This window comes from Strix aluco, chromosome 1 (genome assembly GCF_031877795.1).
Source record: "Strix aluco isolate bStrAlu1 chromosome 1, bStrAlu1.hap1, whole genome shotgun sequence".
NCBI classification, from domain to species: Eukaryota; Metazoa; Chordata; class Aves; order Strigiformes; family Strigidae; genus Strix; species Strix aluco.
Genome location: NC_133931.1, coordinates 31,633,637 through 31,655,498, shown reverse-complemented (window position 1 = coordinate 31,655,498; position 21,862 = coordinate 31,633,637). Strand labels below are relative to the sequence as shown.

General features: G+C 43.5%; 2 protein-coding genes across 2 annotated transcripts; both read left to right on the top strand.

Annotated features, from left to right (window-relative positions):
* Positions 1-894: 894 nt before the first annotated feature.
* Positions 895-4,735, top strand: MRPL53 (mitochondrial ribosomal protein L53). The gene is made up of 3 exons (XM_074816827.1): positions 895-1,010; positions 2,463-2,575; positions 4,266-4,735. Exons 1-3 carry the CDS (start codon positions 922-924, stop codon positions 4,388-4,390), a joined length of 327 nt encoding a protein of 108 aa, XP_074672928.1. The 5' UTR covers positions 895-921; the 3' UTR covers positions 4,391-4,735.
* A 10,677-nt stretch (positions 4,736-15,412) lies between these two features.
* LOC141920114 (fatty acid-binding protein 5) lies at positions 15,413-20,778 on the top strand. Its single transcript, XM_074816815.1, has 4 exons — positions 15,413-15,668; positions 18,515-18,687; positions 19,656-19,760; positions 19,889-20,778. Exons 1-4 carry the CDS (start codon positions 15,593-15,595, stop codon positions 19,937-19,939), a joined length of 405 nt encoding a protein of 134 aa, XP_074672916.1. The 5' UTR covers positions 15,413-15,592; the 3' UTR covers positions 19,940-20,778.
* Positions 20,779-21,862: the final 1,084 nt, after the last annotated feature.

Below are 21,862 nucleotides of genomic sequence, written 5' to 3'. Positions count from 1 at the left end.
TGCAGCCATTTATCAGGGGGGGTTCTGCCATCTAGTGGAAAATACACAGCTGGCACCAACCACACCAACATCCAAAAACCTTTGTTTAAAGGCTAGCTGCGGACTGCTGTATCTAACCCGCCAGAAAAAAAACCCACAACATATTCACTTACAGTAGCATTGCCTCTTACAAGTCGCTCTTCTGCTTGTTGTCTTGCGAAATATTGCCTCTAATTTATCCTTGGCCGTATTGGCTATTCCTCATTCATCCTCATTAATATCCTTATCTATTCAGTTGTATTAAATAAACTACTTCTGGAAGACATCAAAAGCTGTCACATCATAGGGATAGATTTAACACAAAGAAAACAAATGCAACCTTGCTTCTGAAGTGTATGGGTACTATATACTATAGCCTCCCATAGGCGTTACCCCATGCCCCCTGCCTCCTGCATGCAAGTCTTAACGGTGCAAGGGCCTGCTACTTCTGCTTCAGATCCCAGAGGAGGTCTTTTATGTCAATTTTATGTCAAAAGTGTGCCTTTTCTTTTTTTGCCATCTGCAACTGCTGAGTCAGGGGAGGAGCTGGGACAGGTTGGTCAAGTCAGTCCCGCTCTCTCCCTCAGCCATAACTGAGCCCGGCCCCGAGCGCCTCGGGTTGTTAAACGAGGCTCGTAGGGCAGGCAGCCGCCATCCCACCGGGGGTAGCGACAGGGCACACCGGGCCGCGGGCCCCACGCCGCCGTGCCCGTGGCCTTCCGCCCCCACGGCCGCGGAAGGCGGGCCGCAAGGCTGCCACCGGCGGGCGTCGGCAGCACCCCGAGGGGGAGGCCGCCGCGGACTACATTTCCCAGGTGCCTGCGGGGCGGACGGGGCGCCCGCCTCCATTTCCCGCCTCTCGAGGGGGCTGCTGGGAGCTGTAGTTGGGGGGGCAGAAAGAAGATGGCGTCCAAGATTCATGTGGTGCTGCGGCCGGTGAAGAGTATCGTCGTCCGCTTCTGCCCCTTCGAGTCCAACGTGGAGAGCACGAGGTGAGGGGGCTGCGGGGGCAGCCCCGGCCCCGCTCTGGCCGTCGGGCCCGCGCCCGGCGGGGAGGCCTTGGCCGGGCTCCCCTGCCTGTAAACCACACAGCGCCCTTCCTGTGCCCGGGGCGTGGGTTCTGTACGTTTCACGGCAGATGTGAGGGCTGGACTTTTTGCCTTTAATTTTATTTATTTGGGAGTGTAGAGGCTGGGGTTACATGCGCCCGCAGTGCGGCCTGTGCCCCAGGTCCTGCCGCAAGCCCAGGCATGGTGAGAGGCACAGGCCTGCTCCCCTCTGCCCGCGGAAGGGCAGGGAGAGCGGCCGTCCCAGCCGGCGGCTGCCCAGGTCGCAGCAGTGACAGATGCAAAACGAAGCCGTTAAAACTGCTGTGACTGCAGCGCCCTGTGATTTGCTGTCACTGTAGCCAGCAAAAGTAAGAAGATGTCCTGGGAGCAAATCACGAGGGAAATGGCAGCATCTGTTGTTCCTGCTCTGGAGAAGAACCTTCTTTTCCCAAACTTCCGCATCGGCTGTACTTTTAACTTTCACGATCTTGGTCTTTGAAGGCTTGCATTTATCAGGGCTTTGTAGCTTAGTCTAGGCAGAACCTTGACGTTTTGGAGTGAGATGACACTGTTTGTCGTAAGGGCTCTGTTCATGGTATGTGTTACTAGGATGCACACAGCATGCGTTCTGTGCTGATTTTTGGAGGATCTCTGTGTCTCAAGCGTAGACCCTTGCCTGTAGGCATGTGCATTTAGCTTTACCAAACTACCCAGCGAGATACCCCTCTCAGTTGCAGAGTCTGTAGGTGGGGGTCTGTAATCACTAGTCCAAATGCTGGTGATGGGGAAGAGAGGGGGCAACAGCCGCTGCTCTGTTTTGGTAATTAACTGTTGGAGAAATCTTGAGTGGTGCAAGTTCTGCACCAAACAATTGTAAAATGTCATTTTGCAATAGCTTTACAGACACATCTACTTTTGAAATGAACTTAGTAGCACAACTTAACTTAGAAAGTCTTTAAGCCACCAGAATGTCAAGTAGCTGTCATGCCTTTCAGAAATTTACAGGAGACTGATTTATTAAATAAATAAATTCTGCCTCAAACCCAAACAATGAAACATTGGCAAGCAACCAAGGTATAAAGAAAAATGAAAATTACTGTTGGTTTGGTTTTTTTTTTTTTACTAATCCAGCTGAGAGAAGTGCAGGCAGTGCATACACTGAATTTCTGCAAAATTCTTTGGTGTGCTTTTTACATGTTACATATAAGAACTATCTGGATTTTTAAGACTGATTATCTCATAAGAAGTACCTCTCTGAAATTATTAAATACAAATCCTATTTTGTTAATACTTTTGTTGCCCAGCAATATCAAGATACTCAAATGAATTTTAGAAATATACTTACTCTAATTTCTGTCTACAACATACTTAATGTATTTTCAAATATATTTTCAGAAAATTTCTTGAATGTATATACCATAAGAAAATCCAGGCCACTAACAGAAACTGTGAAGTGACTGCTGATGTGAGACATGATGGGTCTGAACCACTTGTAGATGTTATGTTTGGTAAGGAACTAATTTTTAATCTTGACCAAAAAAAGACCTTCCGGGTTTGTGTTGTTATGATGTTATTGTCTTCTCCATGATTTTTTTTACTGTGGTTTCTTTTTTTTTGATTCTGTTCCATAGCTAGATGTGCAGCTGGGAGGAAAAGAGGAAGTGGGAGTCACTAACAGCCTGATGTCTAGATAAATGTGTATATGTGTCTTTGTACTACAGTTAGATCTGATGGATCTTAGATCAAAGAATTGACTTAACTTTAGGGTTGTGTCTACTTTTCTGGTGACATACATGTGTGACCCTGCAGTCATGTACAATTCCAAGGAAGTAAGTGTAGCTCTGTTTCGATGTAAGAATCTGTTTTCTGTAATTTTTTAATGTTATCTGTGGTGGAGGCATCTCAGTCTTGAGAACAGAAAAGTTGAATACCTTTAGTTGCTTATGCGACTGGGTAACTTGCTATGCAGTTTGAAGGAACTGCTCATATGGGTAAGACCATACATGTGCAGATGGACTTGCAGAATGAGGTCAACTAATGTACAACAAATTTCTTGGTTTCCTTTGAGGGTATAGTGAGCAGGCAGAGAATTGATGGTGGAAATTTCATCAGTTCTGGAAGTGGCCCAGATTCTGGGCTGTGAACAGATGGCTCTAATCTGCTTTTGTCCTTTTCTCTGGCTGCATCTTCTTTCCTGCTGTGCTGTAATAGACCAATATGTCATGTAGCCCATTAAAGTTTTCATTATTATTGATTCTTCTACCCCCTTTTCTTTAAGCTTCTATATATTTAGTCAATCGGTAGAAATGTCGAGTGTGTTGAATGTACTTCATTTTGCTTGGGAGAGTCTATTTACTTCAGTGTTGACATTCCTTGTTTCTCCCTTCCCCATGCCTCTGTCTTTCCCATCCTTGTCTCTAACTGTGAAGTATTAAGAGTTAAGCAGTAAAGCTTAATGTTTTTCACAGCATAAAACCAAAACAATTTATTTCACTAATGCCAAGAGCTACAGCTCTGAACTCTTTGTTTTCCAAGAGCTGATTATTTTCCAAGTGAAGAGTTTGCAGCCCTTGTAGTTGGCAAACATGGGGCTGGAACATGGATGCCATGCATGCTATTGCATTATATGGGTTTGAATATGGCAAATCCTGCAAAAATAAATAATTAACTTAGGTACAATACTTCTACTGCCTCCTCCCTGTTTTAAAATAATTTCATAATTTTAGAAATCCTAGTACTCACTAATTTTTTTATATTACAACCACCAAATTGTGTAAACCAATTTGTTGTTTTGGCTAAAGAAGTAAGTTAAATGGACCACAGACAACATGCTGCTAAAACACTGAGCCATGTGTGGAAATTATGCCTTCCAGTGCCTTCTGTGCCTTCTGTTAGATGACTTGGAGGGCATAGTATGAGCCATTCTCATCAAATATATGTTCTTACTATAGGTATATCTAGACAAATGCTTCCAATTTTCCAATAATGCAATACAGAAATGAAAATTACATGTGTATTGTGTGCAGTTTAATATATTTGTTTGTTGATGGTGCATAATCGAGTTCCTTGATAAGTGGAGTACTTTCTAATCAGACAAGATGAACAGGGTATTTGGATTTATATATGCAAAGCAGAACTGCGTACTAAAGTAATTGTGACTTAGACTTCGTGACTTCTTAAAATTTTTTCCCCTTACAGCTGATGGAGAGCGATTGATAATGAAGGGAGCCAACTTGACGACAGTAGAAATGCTAACAGCATTGAGGTCCAGGTGTAATGCAAAAGACCTTAAGGAAGAACAGAAAAGCAAGAAGAGTCGCTGAAGAACAGAAAAAGAATTATGTTTGCATTTACATGTGTTAAAAACAGCAGGCTGCACAGAAGGCTTTTCTCCTGTGCAACAAAATCTGAAAGAGAGAGATGGGCAAAACACTGACCTGTTTAACTTGCAGCAGAACGAACCATTTAAATGTTCCCCATCTTCAACTGAAGGAAAGCATAGTGGATCAACAAATCTTCTAACACTAGTGGGTCAGAGTGGCTTAAGATGCATGAATGCATCTGTTTAAGCAGCTGCCTCTATTGTCTGCATGTTGGACTCATATCATATGTATTTGCATATAAATGTGAGTAATGCACATTAGCTATTAAATTAATATTACAGTGAAGACATCTCTTTGGACGTTATTTCCTACAAAATTTCTGTACAGTGGAATGCAAAATACTAGAATGGTTATTATTTTTGAAAATTATTAAATACAAAACTTAAAAGAAAACTTTGAAAGTACTCATCATTGACTTAGCTGAGGAACAGCAAGCTGCAAATACAGAGTGGATTTCGTAATACTATATTTATTACATCTGTTGCTAAGTCCCTGCCATTTTCTTCCTCTTTTTCAAGAAAGTGTGAAATTTGTTAAATGTAAATTTAGCTCAGCAATTAAAGTAACAAGGCAATGGAGCTACTCATCCTGCGTAAAAGCAACTAAGTTTAGCTCAAAGGGAAATGTAAGTTAGTTTTTTTGATAATTGGAGAAAAGGGCAGCTTTGAAGTTCAGTTTTGTGATATTTCTGTCACTCAATTTTGGGAGATTTCATTAAATATTTTATAAAGATCAAAGGGAGAGCTTTATTTAGTGTTTATAGCCCTATGTCCAACCTTGTTATTTATTAAAGTAAATGCTTTTTGTCTCATCCTCTGTATTGCAGAGCTCTGTGGATTTGGGAGGATCAATCTCTCCTCAGGTTGTGCAGGTGAAGGTGTCAACTGCACATGTATTTCATGTGCATCAGTTTTGTTCTAGTTCATAATGGAAATGTGATTAAAGTTCCAGTTTTGAGAATTGCAGGTGCAGTACTATCGAGACGCATTGGTTCTGCCTGTTGTTAATCAGATGCCTGACTTCTATAAATTATAATACATATATTTCCAAAGTTAATTTGGCAGTAGATTTAGGGCACAAATCTGAAACTAGTTTTACCTTACTTTTGCTGTGGTTTGTAAATGGACACTGTCCTTTCTGAAAGCAACTTTCAATAGCACTGTCAAGGTAGTTCTTCGCAACTTCTTCACCAGGGTGCTGAAGTCAAGGTGGTATGTTGGAGAAGCAGAGCTGTGCTAAAGATGTTTGATATTTTATGGTCTTCCATGTGTTTGCAACAAATAGAGTGGGATAAGATGATAGGGGCAGATGGGTCAATGAAATTTAGGTGCGGGACAGTAGGTGTGAGTGACGTAGTCTGGGATGGGTACCTTCTCTGCAGTCTGTTACCCTGTTTTTTATTAGGCCACCAACTCTTCCAAGCGGTTTCAGAGTGCTGAGCTCCTGAACTTGCTACTGAGCTCCCTTCTAGTGGAGGAGTTACGAGAACATCTGAAAGTGTTTGAGAGGATTTTAAATCCTGTCAATCTAGAAGAGTATCGTAGAAAGTGAACCAAATAGAAATAAGGCTGTTCAAAGGCCACTTTTGGTTTCTTCTTTTTTTTTTTTTTTCCCCAGTTTAGAAGAACGTTGTATAGCATAACTTTACCTGAAGAAGCTTTACAGGGAAGGTGAGAATTGTTCAAGGGGAAAAAAATGCAGAATTATCAATTCCTTTATTCATATGCTCAAAAGCCCTCTTAATATGTCAGTGATTTTTGTGATAGTTTTTTTTAAAGTTTTTTATTTGACAGTTTGTACAACGTCAAATGTGTAAAACGTGTGTTCAGATGTGAAGCACTTACATCCATCTTAAATAATTAGCCATCTGTAAGTACTTAAAAGAGTAAAACAGGGGTTAAGTAATAATAAGTTTCTATAGTGTTTATACTGGCCCAAGACTGGGGAATGAAGATCCTAGTTCAGGCTTTTTATAGCCAAAATAAATCCTCTCTGCTGTTGAAGAAAGGTGATTTTTTTTTTTTTTTTTAATTCACTCGCATGGATAGGCATCCTGCTCTGTAAAGACAAGCTCTTACTGGATGCTTTCCTTTTCACTCAGTGATGCCTAACCTTTTTGCCCAGGTTAGGCCAAAGGCCTGTAACGTAGCCGTTGAGAGATGGCTGACAATTCAGTGGATGAGGCATTAGCTGATGCTGCTTTTGCTGTGTGTGCTAGTAGCTGCAATTTGCAGTGGTGAAACTCCAATATGTTTTGTGCATGAAAAAGAAGTAATGACTAGGATTTGAATATGTAAGGTATAAAGGAAATCGTACAGGGCAGAAAAATAAAGCTACAAATGTGCATTCTCAAGACTACAAAATATTGAAGTGATATAAACAATATGGGCAAGGAGGTACTCCTCTGGTGATTATTATGCTAACAAGTAGAAAATTGCTCTCCCTGTACCATATAGATAAATGTATGAATTTATTTTTCAAGTAAGTTAAAGATAATCTTTAATGAATTTCTTCTGTAAGCATTTAAATAACTTTGCTGCAAGCTGTTCATACAGTATCAATTTCTGCTGCTGTTTCACTGAAACAAAGCCAAGCGACCTGCTGCTCTGACATCTTCCTGACACGCACAGTCTAGGGCTGTGGACGTAGAGGGTATTAAGGTCAGTCATGCAGAACAAAGCAGGGCTGGGTGAGCATCGATTTTGCATGTTATTATTCCCTGGCCCACTAATCTTGATTACCCCACCAAAAATCTGGGCGCTTGCCTAAATATAAAAGTAACTGGAACAGGCCCTAAAAACACTAGGATTAGCTAAATAGAAACACCATGTCCATGTAGGGTGTCTTGATAGCAGGTGATGACATTAAAATGCCTAGATCTCTAATGCCTGGAGATTTAAAACAATTATTAGAATCATCTTAGACCTGTTTATCGTGCAAATACCTATTTGTAAGTTCTTGTCACTGTGTAGGGAAAATAGTCCTGAAACAGATGTATGTGCCATTCAGATAACACTAGCTAGTCAGGGTGCTCCCTTTTTAAATATCTGCAGCATTGTTTTTAGAAAAAGATAATGGTATTAAAGATTTTAACCGGGAGCAGCACTGTTAGTGAATATTTCCATAGCAAGTTTTAACTACTAGCAGGCACAAGTAAGTACAAAATTGCAGCATCCTGATGCCTTTCTTGCAAGGTAGAAACAAGTACAGACATGCTATCAGAGGTAGTTCATGCATGCCAGTGCAAATTCTGTTCCTTGTTATTTGCGGGGATCTCAGTTTGGGCAATTTTGTGCGACATGTTGTAGGAAAACCTAGGTGCAATACAGTATTGCTGTGCAAACCCCACTTGAGGAGTGGAAAATGCTTTAAATCTCAATTATTTTGAAAATGTTGCAGTCTAATACCTTTTTGCTGTTTGTGAACATGCAAAAGGTGTCATCTACCAATTTCAGAATATTGCCCAGAAGTATTTGCCCTGTTAGATGTGGAAGAATACACTAGTTTTGGCTGGCTTTTTCTAGTTCTTCACCTCTACTATATATGAATTTTGAATGACCAAGGAGTTTATATGGTGTAAGGAAGCACACACCTCCCCCCAGTTTCAGCATCCTCAGACTGTATTTAACAGTTCTCAAGACTTTGATTCCCAAATGTATCTTCTGCATGCATACTCTCCCTGTGCAGGTGTATGCACCCCTTACAGTTTAAGAATTGTAGTTTGACAGTTGCTGGCTTACTGCCCACCTCATCATCTGCGTGTGCAACTGGTTTCCCCGGATGCTGGGCCCTGCTTCTCCACTGGGTGGCTTGGGGTCACCTTCAGACTGACAGGTCACCTTTCAGCGGTGCCTTTCTCAGCTCCACTTCCCTCCTCTCCCTTCTCCTCCTGGCGTAACAGCCTTTTTCCTTCCTGGAACTATTTGATCTCATCCGGTCTCACCTTTTTTCCCTGGAAGGCCTGAGTCACTCTTCTGAGCCTTTTGTTTTCTGCCAAGAGCTTGCAGTAGCTTCAAGTAGCCAACGTGCTTTGCTCCTGGTGGACCACTACTTGTTCTCTTCCTGTCGTTCAGCCTCACTCTGTATACTGAGAAATGTTGAGACAGGGCAGCACGAATGGTTAGAGGTGCTGCTTTGCTTCTGATCCTCTTTAACTTAACAACAGTCTTTACATTGAGCTGGCCTTCTCAAGATTTTACAAAACTAAGGCTGTGCCCAGGGATAGATGTTAGAGGTGTGAGGGCAAAGGAGTTGCCAACAGGTTTTGATCATGTCTCGTTAAGTTTCAAAGTGGTGCTTGAAAGCAGAGTTATGGGGAGTGTAGAGACTCTGCTTCTCTGTTTGACTTAAAGCAGTCTCCTACGTGCTGGCAGCGTTGCCAGCAGAGGTTACTAGTGTATCAAAGGAGATCTCTGCATTGTGCTTCACTGGATGAGGCAGTTTGACTTGCTTACATATGAAAAGAACGTTTAAGACAAAATAGCAGGAAAAGTGAACCAGCAGACCTGTTTATGAAGAAAATGCTCTCCTGTTTATGAAGAAAATGCTCTGTCAGTATGAAGCAAAGCCTGGGAAAGAGGAGTCCTTTATGGACAGGTTTCACAACTCAGACTGGCAATCCCTGCAGGAAACTCCTTCCTTACTCAGGCACGACTTCTCTGTTTCTTTTGACCCCTCCACCCTTTTTCAGCGAGGAGTCAAAGACCAGCCTTACGGTAAAAATAGCATGGTCAGCACACAAAGCCAGCAAATTTGTCATCTCAAACACAGTTCTTGTACAGATTCACTGAATTGTCTTTTCATTGCTGGTGAGTGAATGGTTCAAATCACTTCGAATAAAAGAAACGATAATTATTTTTATGGAGTTTTTAAAGTCTCTTTTTTCTAGCTGGGGCTTTATAGAACTTGTCTTCAAAATCCACTTCTCAAATGAATTCCAAAGTATTTACTGGAAATGGCAAATTTAAGAATTGCATGATTAATTCTTCCTTTCCTTCACATAGCTAGATCAGTATCAAGTTAGGCTGCACATAAAAGAAAAAGATCCAGAATCAGTACCAGAAGTTATCTTGTGTCAGAAGCGTAGAAAAAAATCAGGAAACTGCAATGTAATTTCTTACCTCCTTATAGATTTTCTCTGGCCTAGATATTAGATATGTAAGATCATATCTTGAGAAGGAATCAAGGATGTAAACCCAACACCATGTGGCTTTTCAAGTCTAGAACAACAAACTAGAGAAGACCTGCCAGTCCTGCATGGTTGCCTGAGATGCCAGAGGCAAGAATTTTCTTAGAAGATCTTTTGAACACGAATCATGTAGTCAACACACTTGGCAAACTTAGTGTGTTGGCCAGGGGAATGGGATAATAGTAAAAATTAACTTTAGCTTCCAAATGTTTTTCCCTAGATTCTACAGACCATGAAAGAGGAGGTCTTTTCTGAAAGGCAAATCAGAACTGGAAGCTAATGCTTGAACGACACAACATGGGGAGAGCCTGTCTCTTCCCACTGCAAGACTCTGCTTTTTCCAAAAGCTATCCTTCATCAACAGTGCCCTGAGGATCTATTTCACACCTAAGCCCTTGTTGCCCCAGGATGAAATCCTTTGGGAGCCCTGATCTGGTAGATATTCCTAACACCTTATGACAGGATTTTGCTCAACAGGTAGAGCAGCAGTTAAGTCCCTCTCACTCCACAATGCTGGGAAAGGCGTTGGTATCCACATCACACTGAGAAGACCCTTCCTTTGTAGAGGATGTGTCAGGCTCTGCCCTCCAGAGTTCTAGAGCTCTAATGCTTTCTTTGGTGACATCCTGAGAATGAAAAGTAGTGCAATCGTTATAATTATAAATCAAACTTTTTTTCCTGAGGTTACTTTCACAGTGGTAGATCAATATCCTTAGTAATGAAACTCATAATGAAACTCAAAAAAACAATGCTAAAACTTTATACACACCTTTCAAAATCCAGTGGATATGGGCACATCTGTAATTTATGATTCTAAATTTCATAGGCTAATTACTCAGCACTGGTAGAAATATTTCTTTTATCATTATTTCATATAATCACAGAATGGTTCAGGTTGGAAGGGACCTTAAAGACCATCTAGTTCCAACCCCCCTGCCATGGGCAGGGACACCTTCCACTAGACCAGGTTGTCCAAAGCCCCGTCCAACCTGGCCTTGAACACTTCCAGGGAGGGGCATCCACAACCTCTCTGGGCAACCTGTTCCAGTGTCTCACCACCCTCACAGTGAAAAATTTCTTCCTAATTTATTCCAAATCATTTTGCCATTCCTTGTCCTTGCTCTTATGCCCTTATTGTTCCAGACCACACAGAAAGGACAAAGTTGGGGGGTTTATTTGGCTTTATTCATAGAGCTTTTGGATAATTTTTTGTACATCTGAGGTTTCTAAAAAGTCATGCCAGAGTATTATCTGTCTGAAAGTCTGAAAGTCCCCTCTGTGAGCAGGTATCCCCTGCTAATATGCTTTTGTAGTCATCCTGATCTCTTTTTTTAACATTGTAATGGCTATGCGGATTATCAAATTCTGAAGATAAATAAAAATATTTTTATATTCAGGGTAGATACTGCTGCTAAATAAAGAGGATTTTTTAAAGGTTCCAAAGTTAGACACAAGCTCGTATATCTGCAGTCGCTGTGAGCTGGGCTGGAACTGACATCAGGTCATTTTTGTCTGGAATGAGGAAAATGAAGCCTGGAGTGCTCTTTCTGGTCACTGCAGGCTCTGGAGCTTTCTCTCCTGTCATTGAGGCAGGATACAACTGGTGGCTGTCACACCATTGCCACAGTAAACTTTGCCCTCGATGTAAGCATTTCCCTTTAAACTTGCTTTGAACGCGCTGCTGACAGTGTGCAGGGCATACGCTGAGGTTGCCGGTGTGTTAATTGCATTATAGTAATGCTCTGTGGCATCAGCAAGGATGGGGGCTCCAGTTGGCTCGACGCTGCACGCGGGCACGCGTGAGCCTGCCTGTCCCCAGCAGCCGGCCACCCAGAGCAGATGCAGCAGTGGTCAGAACCACAGCAAGGACGCCTTGGACCCACGCTGCTTAGGCTAAGCCATTATGGAGAGTAAGATGGCTTTGTTTGGCTTGAAACTGAGAAGTATCGCACAAAGCTCACTGAAAAAACACAGGCTATGCCCAGCTCTTTTAGCTCAGAGATAATGAAATGCCGATACGCTAGAAGATCTTGTGCATATTGACATACAAATGAAAACTTGCAGGTTCATGTATTGTTTCACAATCCCCGGTCTAGTATTGCCCAAGCAAGTAGCTCCTAAGCTGGAGTAAAGCTTACCTAGGCCAGCTATGCAACTATAGCACGTGTTTCATCATGTCTGCCCAGTGATGACATGGCTGGGAAGGGAAAACCACACTTGTACAACAAGGAAACAGAAACAAAGCTGTGCTACCTATGCAATTTCTCTCATCCATGCCTTGGGGCTGAGTAACTATTATTCATGGACTGCTTTAATTTTTTTCACAGCTAGGAATTGGCTGAAGAGTAAAATTTGGTCTGTGGTGTCCAATTTTCTTGGCAATTTTTAAAGGCTTTCTTAAGAGGTAATCTTGTCTAGAAGAAGCCTACCACTTAGAGAAGGTACTATATATATACACGATATGTCTGTATACTAGAAGGAAAGCGAGATCCTCCCTTTTACACAGTAAAGCAAAGTATAGCGCCATCAGATTGGGTTCCTTCCAAGTTAAACATATGGGCAGTTTAATGAGTAAAGGTCTAGGGAAAAAGTTACACCTCCTATGCAACCTGATCAGCGATATGTTGCAGACGAGGAGGTGGTGCTCTGCCCTGCCCAAGCAGCAGGTATTATGACTCCAAAAGACAAAATATGGCTTACCTTGCATGCAATGGGTGATGCTATGGCTACATGAAGAGAAACCTCAAACACTGCTGGCCACAGCTTCCCAACTCTCAACATCAGATGAAGCATCACTGCACGATGCACGCTTGCCCAAAGGAGTAGAACGAAGGTCTCCGTGCACTCTTTTGCCTTGGACCTTTTCTTTGCACTTGGTAATGAAGGACTGTAATAGCCTCCCCTCCTACGAGGCACAAGGGCTTGACTACCTCAGGAAAACATTCACTCTGGCAGGCCCAAGCTGCCAAGGTGGTGGTTGCTCCCAACTGTGGCTACGTGCTTTCCGTGCAGCTAATTTCCACAGAAAAACTTACACTTCTCATTGTAAATTTGATTCTCCTTCTCTTGGACAATGTATAGTCTAATGTGAAAATGAGCAAAACTTCAGAGAACTTCACATGTCTGTGCTGAAACAGCAATATGTGGCATAGGAATTCAATGTTTTCCATATGAATATGTGTATTTCACTGCTTCTCTTTGGGTATATCTAGAGAGAAAAGGAGCCTACACACACAAAACACAACTGACCATGATGGGAGCCTCAAACCAGGCAGGAATTGGTATTTACAGAGACAGATCACTGTGCCCCAAGCATCTCCAAACAGCTGACCATTTCATTTTGGCTGTTAAAGTAGGAACCATATTTGACCAATATATATACTGTACGGTCATAGTAAAAAATATCATGTTTTGTAGCCCAGTCCACTTGTACCTTACCCAGAAGGATACACCTCTGGTCCTTCTAGTTACTTCATTTGCTATGTGAGATGTCACAAATTTCAGCCCTATCCTGTTTCAAAGATTTTTTGAGATGTGGCATTGACTGTATCACAGCCAGTAATCCATATCATGAGATGAATTTGCAAAACATTAGATTTTTGTAGAAATTGAGAGATTTTTATGCTAAAAGTCTGCATTTCAGAAAAGAGAGATAAGATTCTCTTTTCTTCTTACATCTTAATGAATTTACATGCCTAGACCTGAAGAATTTGTAAGGAGAATAAACCAAACCAAATGACTTGAGGATTCAAAAACGGCAACATTCTGCACAGGTAGGTAGCTGGATCTCCATGTGCTTCCAATCCAGGAATATTGTCTCACCACTAGATGGAAATAGTGGATTTTACATCTGCTGCTGCATTATCAGCACTTATACCTGAACAGTATTTGCGTATCGTAAGCCATCTGCAGGCAGCACTGCAGAAATGTGAATCTGAAATTCTTTGCATACATGGAGTAAAGCCAAGACTTCTATTTCTAGAAATTGTCCCTATTTTACAAGACTGAAGACTTCCTAATTCCTCAAGGGTGATTCTGTTTGATCCCTAATCTAATTGCTTTTCAGTTATCTTTTCTGTAAGCAACCAGAAAAGAACTGCAAGATGGACAGCATTTTGGTTCTGCTACCATGAATTAGGTAGTAAACATCAGCCTAACTCAAAATTTACTCCAAAGTCTCTTGCACAAGACAAAAAAAAAAAATGAAGATAAAAGTCAAAGGAAGTTGAAAGTCTTGTGTTTCAATGTACCTACTTAATGACAAAAAAAAAGCAACATGGCTTGCTGCCTTATGAGCAGACGCTATAGTGTTGTTTGCATATTAAAAGCAAGCGTATAGTCAGAGAAGTGGAAGGTAATTAAAGGCAGCTCAGTAGGGAAGGATAGTTAAAGAGGAGGATTTTTTTAAAAACCTCAGTTAAAAATGAGTTGATTACTTAGCATATGACAAATCTGACCTTTTCTAGAAAGTATTGAACCTTCAAACTGATTCAGTTTAGCTCGACTAGGTTACATCACTGCAAAGCGTAAAGGGAAGCAGCCTCTTTGCACCAAAACATTTGGATTCACAGTACCTTCTCATGTTGTGAAATGCTGGAACCAGCACAGAGACCTTGCTGTCTTCTCTGGTTTTGACACCTCAATCTTAAACTCCTCCGCAAAAGTACTAGCAGAGAAATGTAGCCACGGCTACTCCATCAAAAAATCCAGGCACTAGGCGTATCTTCCGGTTTCTATTTTTCTGGTCAGGAGAATGTAGCTACGGGTTTCATCCAGTCTGATACAAGGCCAAAAGAGGCAGAGATGGGCATAACGCTGATGGTGGAAACAAATCCTGGGGATGCATTGGAATCAGGATTTCTGTTGTGAGTTAGAAATAGCAGCTTTCTCACAGAATATGACAGTAAATCTCTCTGCTCACCTGGCAGAATTTGACTAAAGATTGGCCCAAACCTCACAGAGGCTGGAACTGTGTGTATTCTATGATGGTACTTCTGTGCCAGTGTACAGCACTGGCAGCTGCTGTGTTTTCCTTTAAGAAGTAGAAATTACAGTATCACAGTTCAACAGACTAAAACCATGGTACCAAATCTGCATTTTTCCAGTGCTAAAGCACGAAGTTGCATTCAGGCTTTGATTTTTCCTGTGTACTTCAAGTACCTGCATTAATTCTGTATTTTGATCGCTCTCGTTTGCTGCCCCATCACTGTGTGTATGTGACAGGGCTGCTCCCAGGCCGCAGCAAGCTGTGGGCTGCTGGAGCTCAGTAACGCGTGACCTACCGGTGGGACTCGGGGGTCGCTGGAGGGCCTGCCATCGGACCCCAATAAACTGCCGGGGGATGCCGACTCCTTAGTGCTCTGCCTCTGTGCCATATGATGCCCTATGCTCGTTCATTCCTGAATTAACCATAAAAAGCATGATATGTAATAAACGGCATAAATCAGGATTCAGTGCCCCAGACTCAAGAACACCTCCCTGGAGCCAAAACCCCGGAGGCCGGTTTTGGACCCCACGGGTGCCAGAGCACCGCGCACCGGACTCTTTCGCCGCGGTAGGTGCCGGGTGCTCCTTGTGTCCGAAGAAGCGCGTTAAGCCCGCGGCGTCCCTCGGCGGGATGGCTCCGGCACTGTCCCGCCGTTTCTGGGCGCGGCGGTGCCGTCCCGGGGAGCTGCGGGCCCGGGGTGCAGCCGGCGGGGGCTGGGGGTGTGGGGGGTGTGCGGGGGGCGGGGAGCGGCGGGGCGTGCGCGGTCTTGCCGCCGCCGCGGGCGGGACTCGCCGGGCGGGGGCTCGGCGGGGAAGGGGCCGGGGCGCGGCGGGCGCCCCATTGGCTCTCCCCGGCGGCACATGCGGCCGGCCCCGCTATAAAGGCGGCCGCGGCCCCGCTGCAGCTCGTCCTCCTGCCGCCGCGCTTCCCCAGGGACACCGCCAGCCCCAGCCCCAGCCCCGCCGCCATGGCCATCGAGGCGTTTTTAGGCAAATGGTGCCTCGTCTCCAGCGAGGGCTTCGAGGAGTATATGAAGGAGCTGGGTAAGGAGCTGGCGGCTCTCCGCCTCCGGGGGGAGGGATGCTTCCCTGGGGACGCGCCGCCGCCGCCGGCCGGCGAGGCTCTGTCCAAGGTCCGCGGCGGGCGCGGCCCCGGGGCCGGGGCGCGGCTCCGGAGCCGGGCCCGGGGGCGGCCCGGCCGTGAGCTGCGGCGGGGCGGCGGCTGCAGGGGGGTGACGCCGCGATGCTCCGGGATGCGGCCGCGGGGGCTCCGCGCCCTCCCGGCGCCGGGGAGGGAGCGCCGGCCGGGAGCAGCCCCTTCCTCCCGGGATAAGCTGCCGCCTGCGGCTCCGCGTCCCGAAGATGTCGGCAGCCCTTTTTGCACCGTAACTGCTGGGAGGCAGGTGCCGGTGGCATCAGGCACGTTCCCGCCGCCCAGGGCCGCGCCTTCCCAGCCGGCAGCACCTCCTGATCAGCTGACTGCCGTTAGGCCAGGCTGTTCCCCCGGTCCGGGCGGGGGGCCGGGGCGGCCCGGGGCGGTGGGACCGGCGGAGAGGCGCGGGCTCCGCGCTGCGCTCGCCGGGCGGGGGCAGGGGGCGGTGGAGGCCGCAGGGCAGCGCGGCTGCCAGGGCCGGGCCCACGGCGCCCGGGCGGCCACCCGGGGACCTGCGGGGCCTGGGCTGCCTTCCCGGGAAGTCGCCTCGGGTGTCTCCCCACGGGAGAGCCGAACCGGGTCAGCTGCCTGTGGGTAACCGGCAGCACTGCCAGAGGCTGCTTGGATTCTCCCGTGGGGAGCACCCTTATCTCAGGGGGAGAGTCCTGCCTTGTGATCCCTGCTGCCAGGCTGCCCTACATTTTGCAACACAAAGCTACCGAACCCAGAGCAGAGCTAACACCAGGAGCCTCCTCTGCAAGCTCAGATTTACCACTTCCCTGTGAGCATCCTGGCCAACAGGTGATGATAGACAGCTTGCACTGTCTGTGTAGCCCAGGAACTATTGTTTTCTGCAATTTATTCACTGCTGACAGCTAGGATATTTTCTCAAGAGGTGGAAGATGTGACCCTGAATGTCTTTGGAGGGAGGAGAGGAAGGAATTTAGGTCTTGCGCCCTTCATGTAAAATACAAAAGGCATCACTGCATTTACACTCTATGAACAGTAGTGGCTGTAATTGTATTTTGTGAGAGGCTTGACAACATGTGATATCTGTGACGTGAGAAAGCCCGGACTGAGCCCTTTGGGAGACTTTGGAAGAAATTCAAGTATTTTAAGAGCAGATCAGTTCAGCTGTGGATGCTGCAGTGCTCAGGTCTAACAGCCAGGGCTAGGTATGTGCCAAGTTGGAACTTCAAAGTAGAAATTAAGTGCTGCAACTGCAGAGCACCTCCCATGAGTAGGCAGCAACTGGGTGTTGTTTGTTTGGTTTTAGAATGCAAACTTATACTGGTCACTTTTCCCTTTTACAATTACAATTTAGGCAATTCAATTTACTCCAAGTCCTACTTTAGGAACCAGTCCTTTATTGGATCTCACCTTCACTGACTACTTAGGATCAAGGGCAGAGAGTTTCCTATTGATGCACCATACATGAGATTCTGCAGATTCTGCTCCATCTGTCTAAAGGAACATTTGAGGATAAAGAAGTTTGAATTTCACTCCTCGCCATATGGAAAACATACGCAGCTCATCTCTGTTTAGTTGGATCCCAAGGCAGAGCTGATCAGATAACTCGCTGATTTCTCTGGATTGGACAACAGCAAAGGGGTGGGGGGGCAGTGTGACAATCTTCAGTTCTGGACAGAAAAGTTGGGCTGAGAAGGAGTGGTTTTTGCTCTGCAGGCTCAAGCTTAAGGCTCAGTCCTGGAATCTCAGTTGTGTTTGGAGAAGCGGTGCCTGGGAAGTACTCTGTTACTTCCACCTCCTAAGGAAACTGTAATCTTTGCTTTGTGGACTCAGTCCTCACCCAAGTATCCTGTACACTCCAGGGGGGTGCTGTGCTGTTACGTGACATTTTCTAATTACACCAGCTGCAGAGCCCAGACACTCACTGACTTGGTGGCACCTTCTGCTCCCTTTCGTTGCTTATCAATTCTGGGCTCAGATCTGCACTTTCCAGTTTGATGGGTTCACATCTGTTGCCTGACTACCCTTTTATTCATATCTTCATCCTTCAGATCAAAAAGACTCCAGCAAACCCCTCAAATAGTGCATGCAGGGGCTAAGGCAGGGTGAATCATTTTTGCTGAAGAGTTTTGAAGGCTGCTGTGTCCAGATGATGAATTTTCAGTCATTCGCAAAGCTCGTTTCTCTCGCCGTCATTTTTTGTGTGTGTAAGCACTATTTTGCGGCACAGTGGTTTTCTAATTCACAAGTTCAGACTTTGGATACAGAATGTAGAGGATGAAATTTTATTTAAAATTGTGTGTTTGCAATTGTGTACAGAGTGATGGAAGAGTATTTCTTAAGTTGTAATAAATATGCAGTTGGATTTATCTGTCAATTAAAAATCATCTGTAGAATTTTTAAAGTGTTCAGAACTTGAAGGGAATAATTTTATATTAGTTTAAGCTTTTATTTATTTTCCTATTTATTGTTTTTCTCTGTAAAAGTCCAATGCTGAGTTTTGGGGCATCTGCGAGTCCTCTAGAGGGCAAAATAGATTTAACTTTAGTTCTTTGAGGAAACAAAAGAATAACCCTGCAAATAAGCTTTTTTCCTTCCTCATCAATGGATAATTTAAAACATCCTCTTTCTTTGTGGCTCTTGAGCTTTGATTCTCAAGTGTACTTAAGTGCCTAATTAAATGGGAATTAGGTGTTTGAATTCTTGTGTGGCCCTAAGCCTTATGGTTTAACTGACTTTGTGACACTCTGTGCCTCTTGCTTTGCAGGTGTGGGTATGGCCATGAGAAAAATGGGAAGCATGGCCAAACCAGATGTTTACATTATTAAGGATGGGGACACAATCACCGTAAAAACAGAAAGCACCTTCAAAACTTCACAATTCAGCTTCAAGCTTGGTGAGAAATTTGAGGAAAACACATTAGATGGCAGGAAAACTCAGGTCAGTATACTAGACTTTTCTATTGAAAAAACACAATTCTTTGGGTGTTTCACAGATGTAGATGCTATTTAAAAATCAGTTTTGACATCCAAACTAACAATGCTTTAATTGATGAACAGCTGTCTCTGTAGTCTCATTGGAATAAACTTTTTTTGTGGGTTAAGCAACTTCCAAAGAGGGGAAAATGCTGAAACCAATAATGTCTTGTGTATTTTGTTGTTTTCAGAACAACAAATGCTTCTGTTGTAGCAGAAGCATTGTGTTAGTAAAACTAACAGACCTCTAAATCCCTGTTAAAGCCAAATGCCACTTCATTTGAAGCCTGTGGAAAAATTCCCATTGATGTTTAATCAGAGGCAATTCAGCCCTAGGGTTAACCTTTCCGCTCAGTCTCGTATTTACATAACAAGAGAGCCTGGCTCAATGTGCAGTGGGGTAACAGACACACAAGGCATACATGTGAATCACAGTCCCTAATCTCCAGTTCTAGAAGGCAAAGAGATTCTCCCTGCACCAAGTAGGGAGAATACTCATCTAAAAGGAGTTTAAACACAAAGAAGCCCTCAACTATGTCTCATTTCCATCTGTGAGTGCTCTCTGTGTACCATTCCCCCTCCAGCCCCACACTGGCAATTCATCTATTACTGCAAGGTCAGATAAACGTTACACAAAAGCTTAAAGCCCATGTACAAAGAGATGAACAGAGAACATCATCTGCTCTTGTTAATTGAAATTGTGCATGCTGTCAAAGGTCTGCCTGACGCAGGAATGTGTCAGAGCAGTGAGTGAACAAGCAGTGAAGATCAATAAAACATTTAAGATAATATCCTGGCTTTGTAGAATTCAATGGCAAATTCAGTTCTGAGTGAGCTGGAGTGGGAATTTTTCCTTTGGAATAAGGTTTTGGAAAGCCTCAGTCTCCATCAAATGTCGTGGGTAAAATACTGATGTTTGGATTCTTCTTTCAGACTCTTGTCAGCTTAAAAGATGATGGGTCATTGGTTCAGGAGCAGGAATGGGATGGCAAGAAGACCATAATAACACGGAAACTAGTGGATGGACAGTTGGTGGTGGTGAGTTCAGTCCTGCTTTCTGATTCTTGTGTGCTGCTGGCTAGTAGTCTGAAAAGTAACTTTAAGAGATCTTTTTCAGTAAACACTGTAGGGAGGTAAACTAACAAATCCATCTCTCTGTCTTCTAGGAATGTGACATGAATGGCATCAAGTGTGTTAGAGTCTACCAGAAAGCATGAGGACATCTTCATGTTCAGTAGGAACTTGCTACAAACTCAGTTCAGTGGAGAGAGCTCCTTTACACTCCGTATTTTCCTTTTCCCTGTTTTCTAGTATTTCAATGGACTGAGTAGCTGAGTGCAATCCTTTTTAAAAGCCGTGATGTAACTATTATGTAACTATTCTGAATTTATGAGGCTATTGAATAAAATTGTCAAATATATGAAGTGGAAATGTTGTTACTATAGTGGAATTTTAAAGTGAGGTTTTATAAAAACCCGTTTTGGTTTTAGGCGCTACTGCAAACTGCCTTCAGTTCAAGATACTCCAATATATGGCAACGAATGGTTAATAGCAAGCTGAATTTTGACCAGCATCCTTAATTACTAAGGTAGTAAGTTATGAAATGGAAAAAAACCACTCAGAGTTCAGGCTCTAGAGTTGTTTCTAACTTTCACGTTATAAAGTAAATAGAATTGAGTGGGTACAAATAAGAGAAGCTTTGTTGGTGATTCAGTAGAGGAATGTATTTTCAGGGGTTATTTTGTTTTTTCACGTTTCAAACCCACAAATTTCTTATCTGAAAAAATATATGCTGGTGAGCCAATGGAGATGATAAACTCAAGCAGTGGTGTACATGCTTTACTGAAAGGAAACCTTATTTTGAGAAGACTCTTTGTTTTCCTAGCAAAAACCTTATTTTCTGTCTAGTAACATTCCAAAAATTCTTAACCAAAATCTACTGAAATACTGCCTAAAACTTAAAGCCTCATTTTATTTATTTTTTTTAAAACTGGCTTGAAACACCTAGCAATGGAGTTTATATGCTTTCAAGTGCCACAATAAATATTCAAAAATATTAATGTCTTGAGTGTTACTTTTATACTGGTTGGGAAACAGAGCCTACAATGCTACTATTCTTCCAAAGTGCTGTCAGATCAGACAAAATTAAAAAGGTTTAGGTGAATTTCTGTCATGCCAGACAAACATGTCCTAAAAGTGAAACTGTTAGGTGATGGGCGATGGAGATTTCCATCAGATACAGAAGCCTGGGCCATACAATCGCACACCTCCAGTTTGCAGCATCAGTCCTTGCAGAATCTGTTGGTACTTCAACCCTACAGATATTTTAGCTGTGCAGCACATGTATCATACTACTGGGCTCACCCTAATAGCAGAAAATTCTCTTCTTCTATGTTCATGCTACCAACCATGGAAAATAACTTTTCCCATAATTTTGGACCATTTCTCCTTTTCATAATTTCCTGACTATTTATAAATCATCCCCTTTACCTGTATCATCTGAATTTATAGCTGGAGTGTATTTCTTGTAATTTTTTTTTTTTTTAATGACCTGTATAAAAGTAAACATTTTTCCTGGTTCCCTAACATCTCTGTTATGAGTTGGCCAATCTTCATATCACCTTCCTTTAGTATTTTTCCTGACTTTAATGTGAAGCCTGAACATCTATGCCGTATTCTTAGATGGGACATTAGAAACAGATTTTTTTGTTATTATGGGAAGGAATCTCTCCATAGAAACAATAGAAACAGAAAACAAACTGATCTGATGAGGAACCTGGTAAGTTTATGATCAGAAACACACTAAACAGTAGCAGGAGAATGGGTGCAGCAATCCATGGCATGATATGAAAATCCTACCTCCCTTCCAAAAGGAACTTGCTTTAAGGGGGATGTTATGGCTTCTTTGGGGTCACTGGTCTATCACTTACCGCTTCTTGTTTACTCTTCTGATATGGGGTAGTGTTAATTGTTTATCTTTTGTTTGAGTGGAAAAAGCTTCCAATGTCTTTTGTAGGACATCCGGTTTGATTACAATGAGATCACTTCTTGTAAAACAAAAGGCAGAAGAGTATCTTTTTAGAGCGATTTCCTTTGGAAACAAGGCTTATAAAGTCTGTGTTTGTGTGTGGGCGCTCTCT

Coding starts and splice junctions, on each gene's coding strand:
- MRPL53 (XM_074816827.1), top strand. CDS start 922: ATGGCGTCCAAGATTCATGTGGTGCTGCGGCCGGTGAAGAGTATCGTC. Junction 1,011..2,462: donor TCCAACGTGGAGAGCACGAG/GTGAGGGGGCTG, acceptor ATATATTTTCAG/AAAATTTCTTGAATGTATAT. Junction 2,576..4,265: donor ACTTGTAGATGTTATGTTTG/GTAAGGAACTAA, acceptor TTCCCCTTACAG/CTGATGGAGAGCGATTGATA.
- LOC141920114 (XM_074816815.1), top strand. CDS start 15,593: ATGGCCATCGAGGCGTTTTTAGGCAAATGGTGCCTCGTCTCCAGCGAG. Junction 15,669..18,514: donor GGAGTATATGAAGGAGCTGG/GTAAGGAGCTGG, acceptor CTTGCTTTGCAG/GTGTGGGTATGGCCATGAGA. Junction 19,761..19,888: donor TGGATGGACAGTTGGTGGTG/GTGAGTTCAGTC, acceptor TCTGTCTTCTAG/GAATGTGACATGAATGGCAT.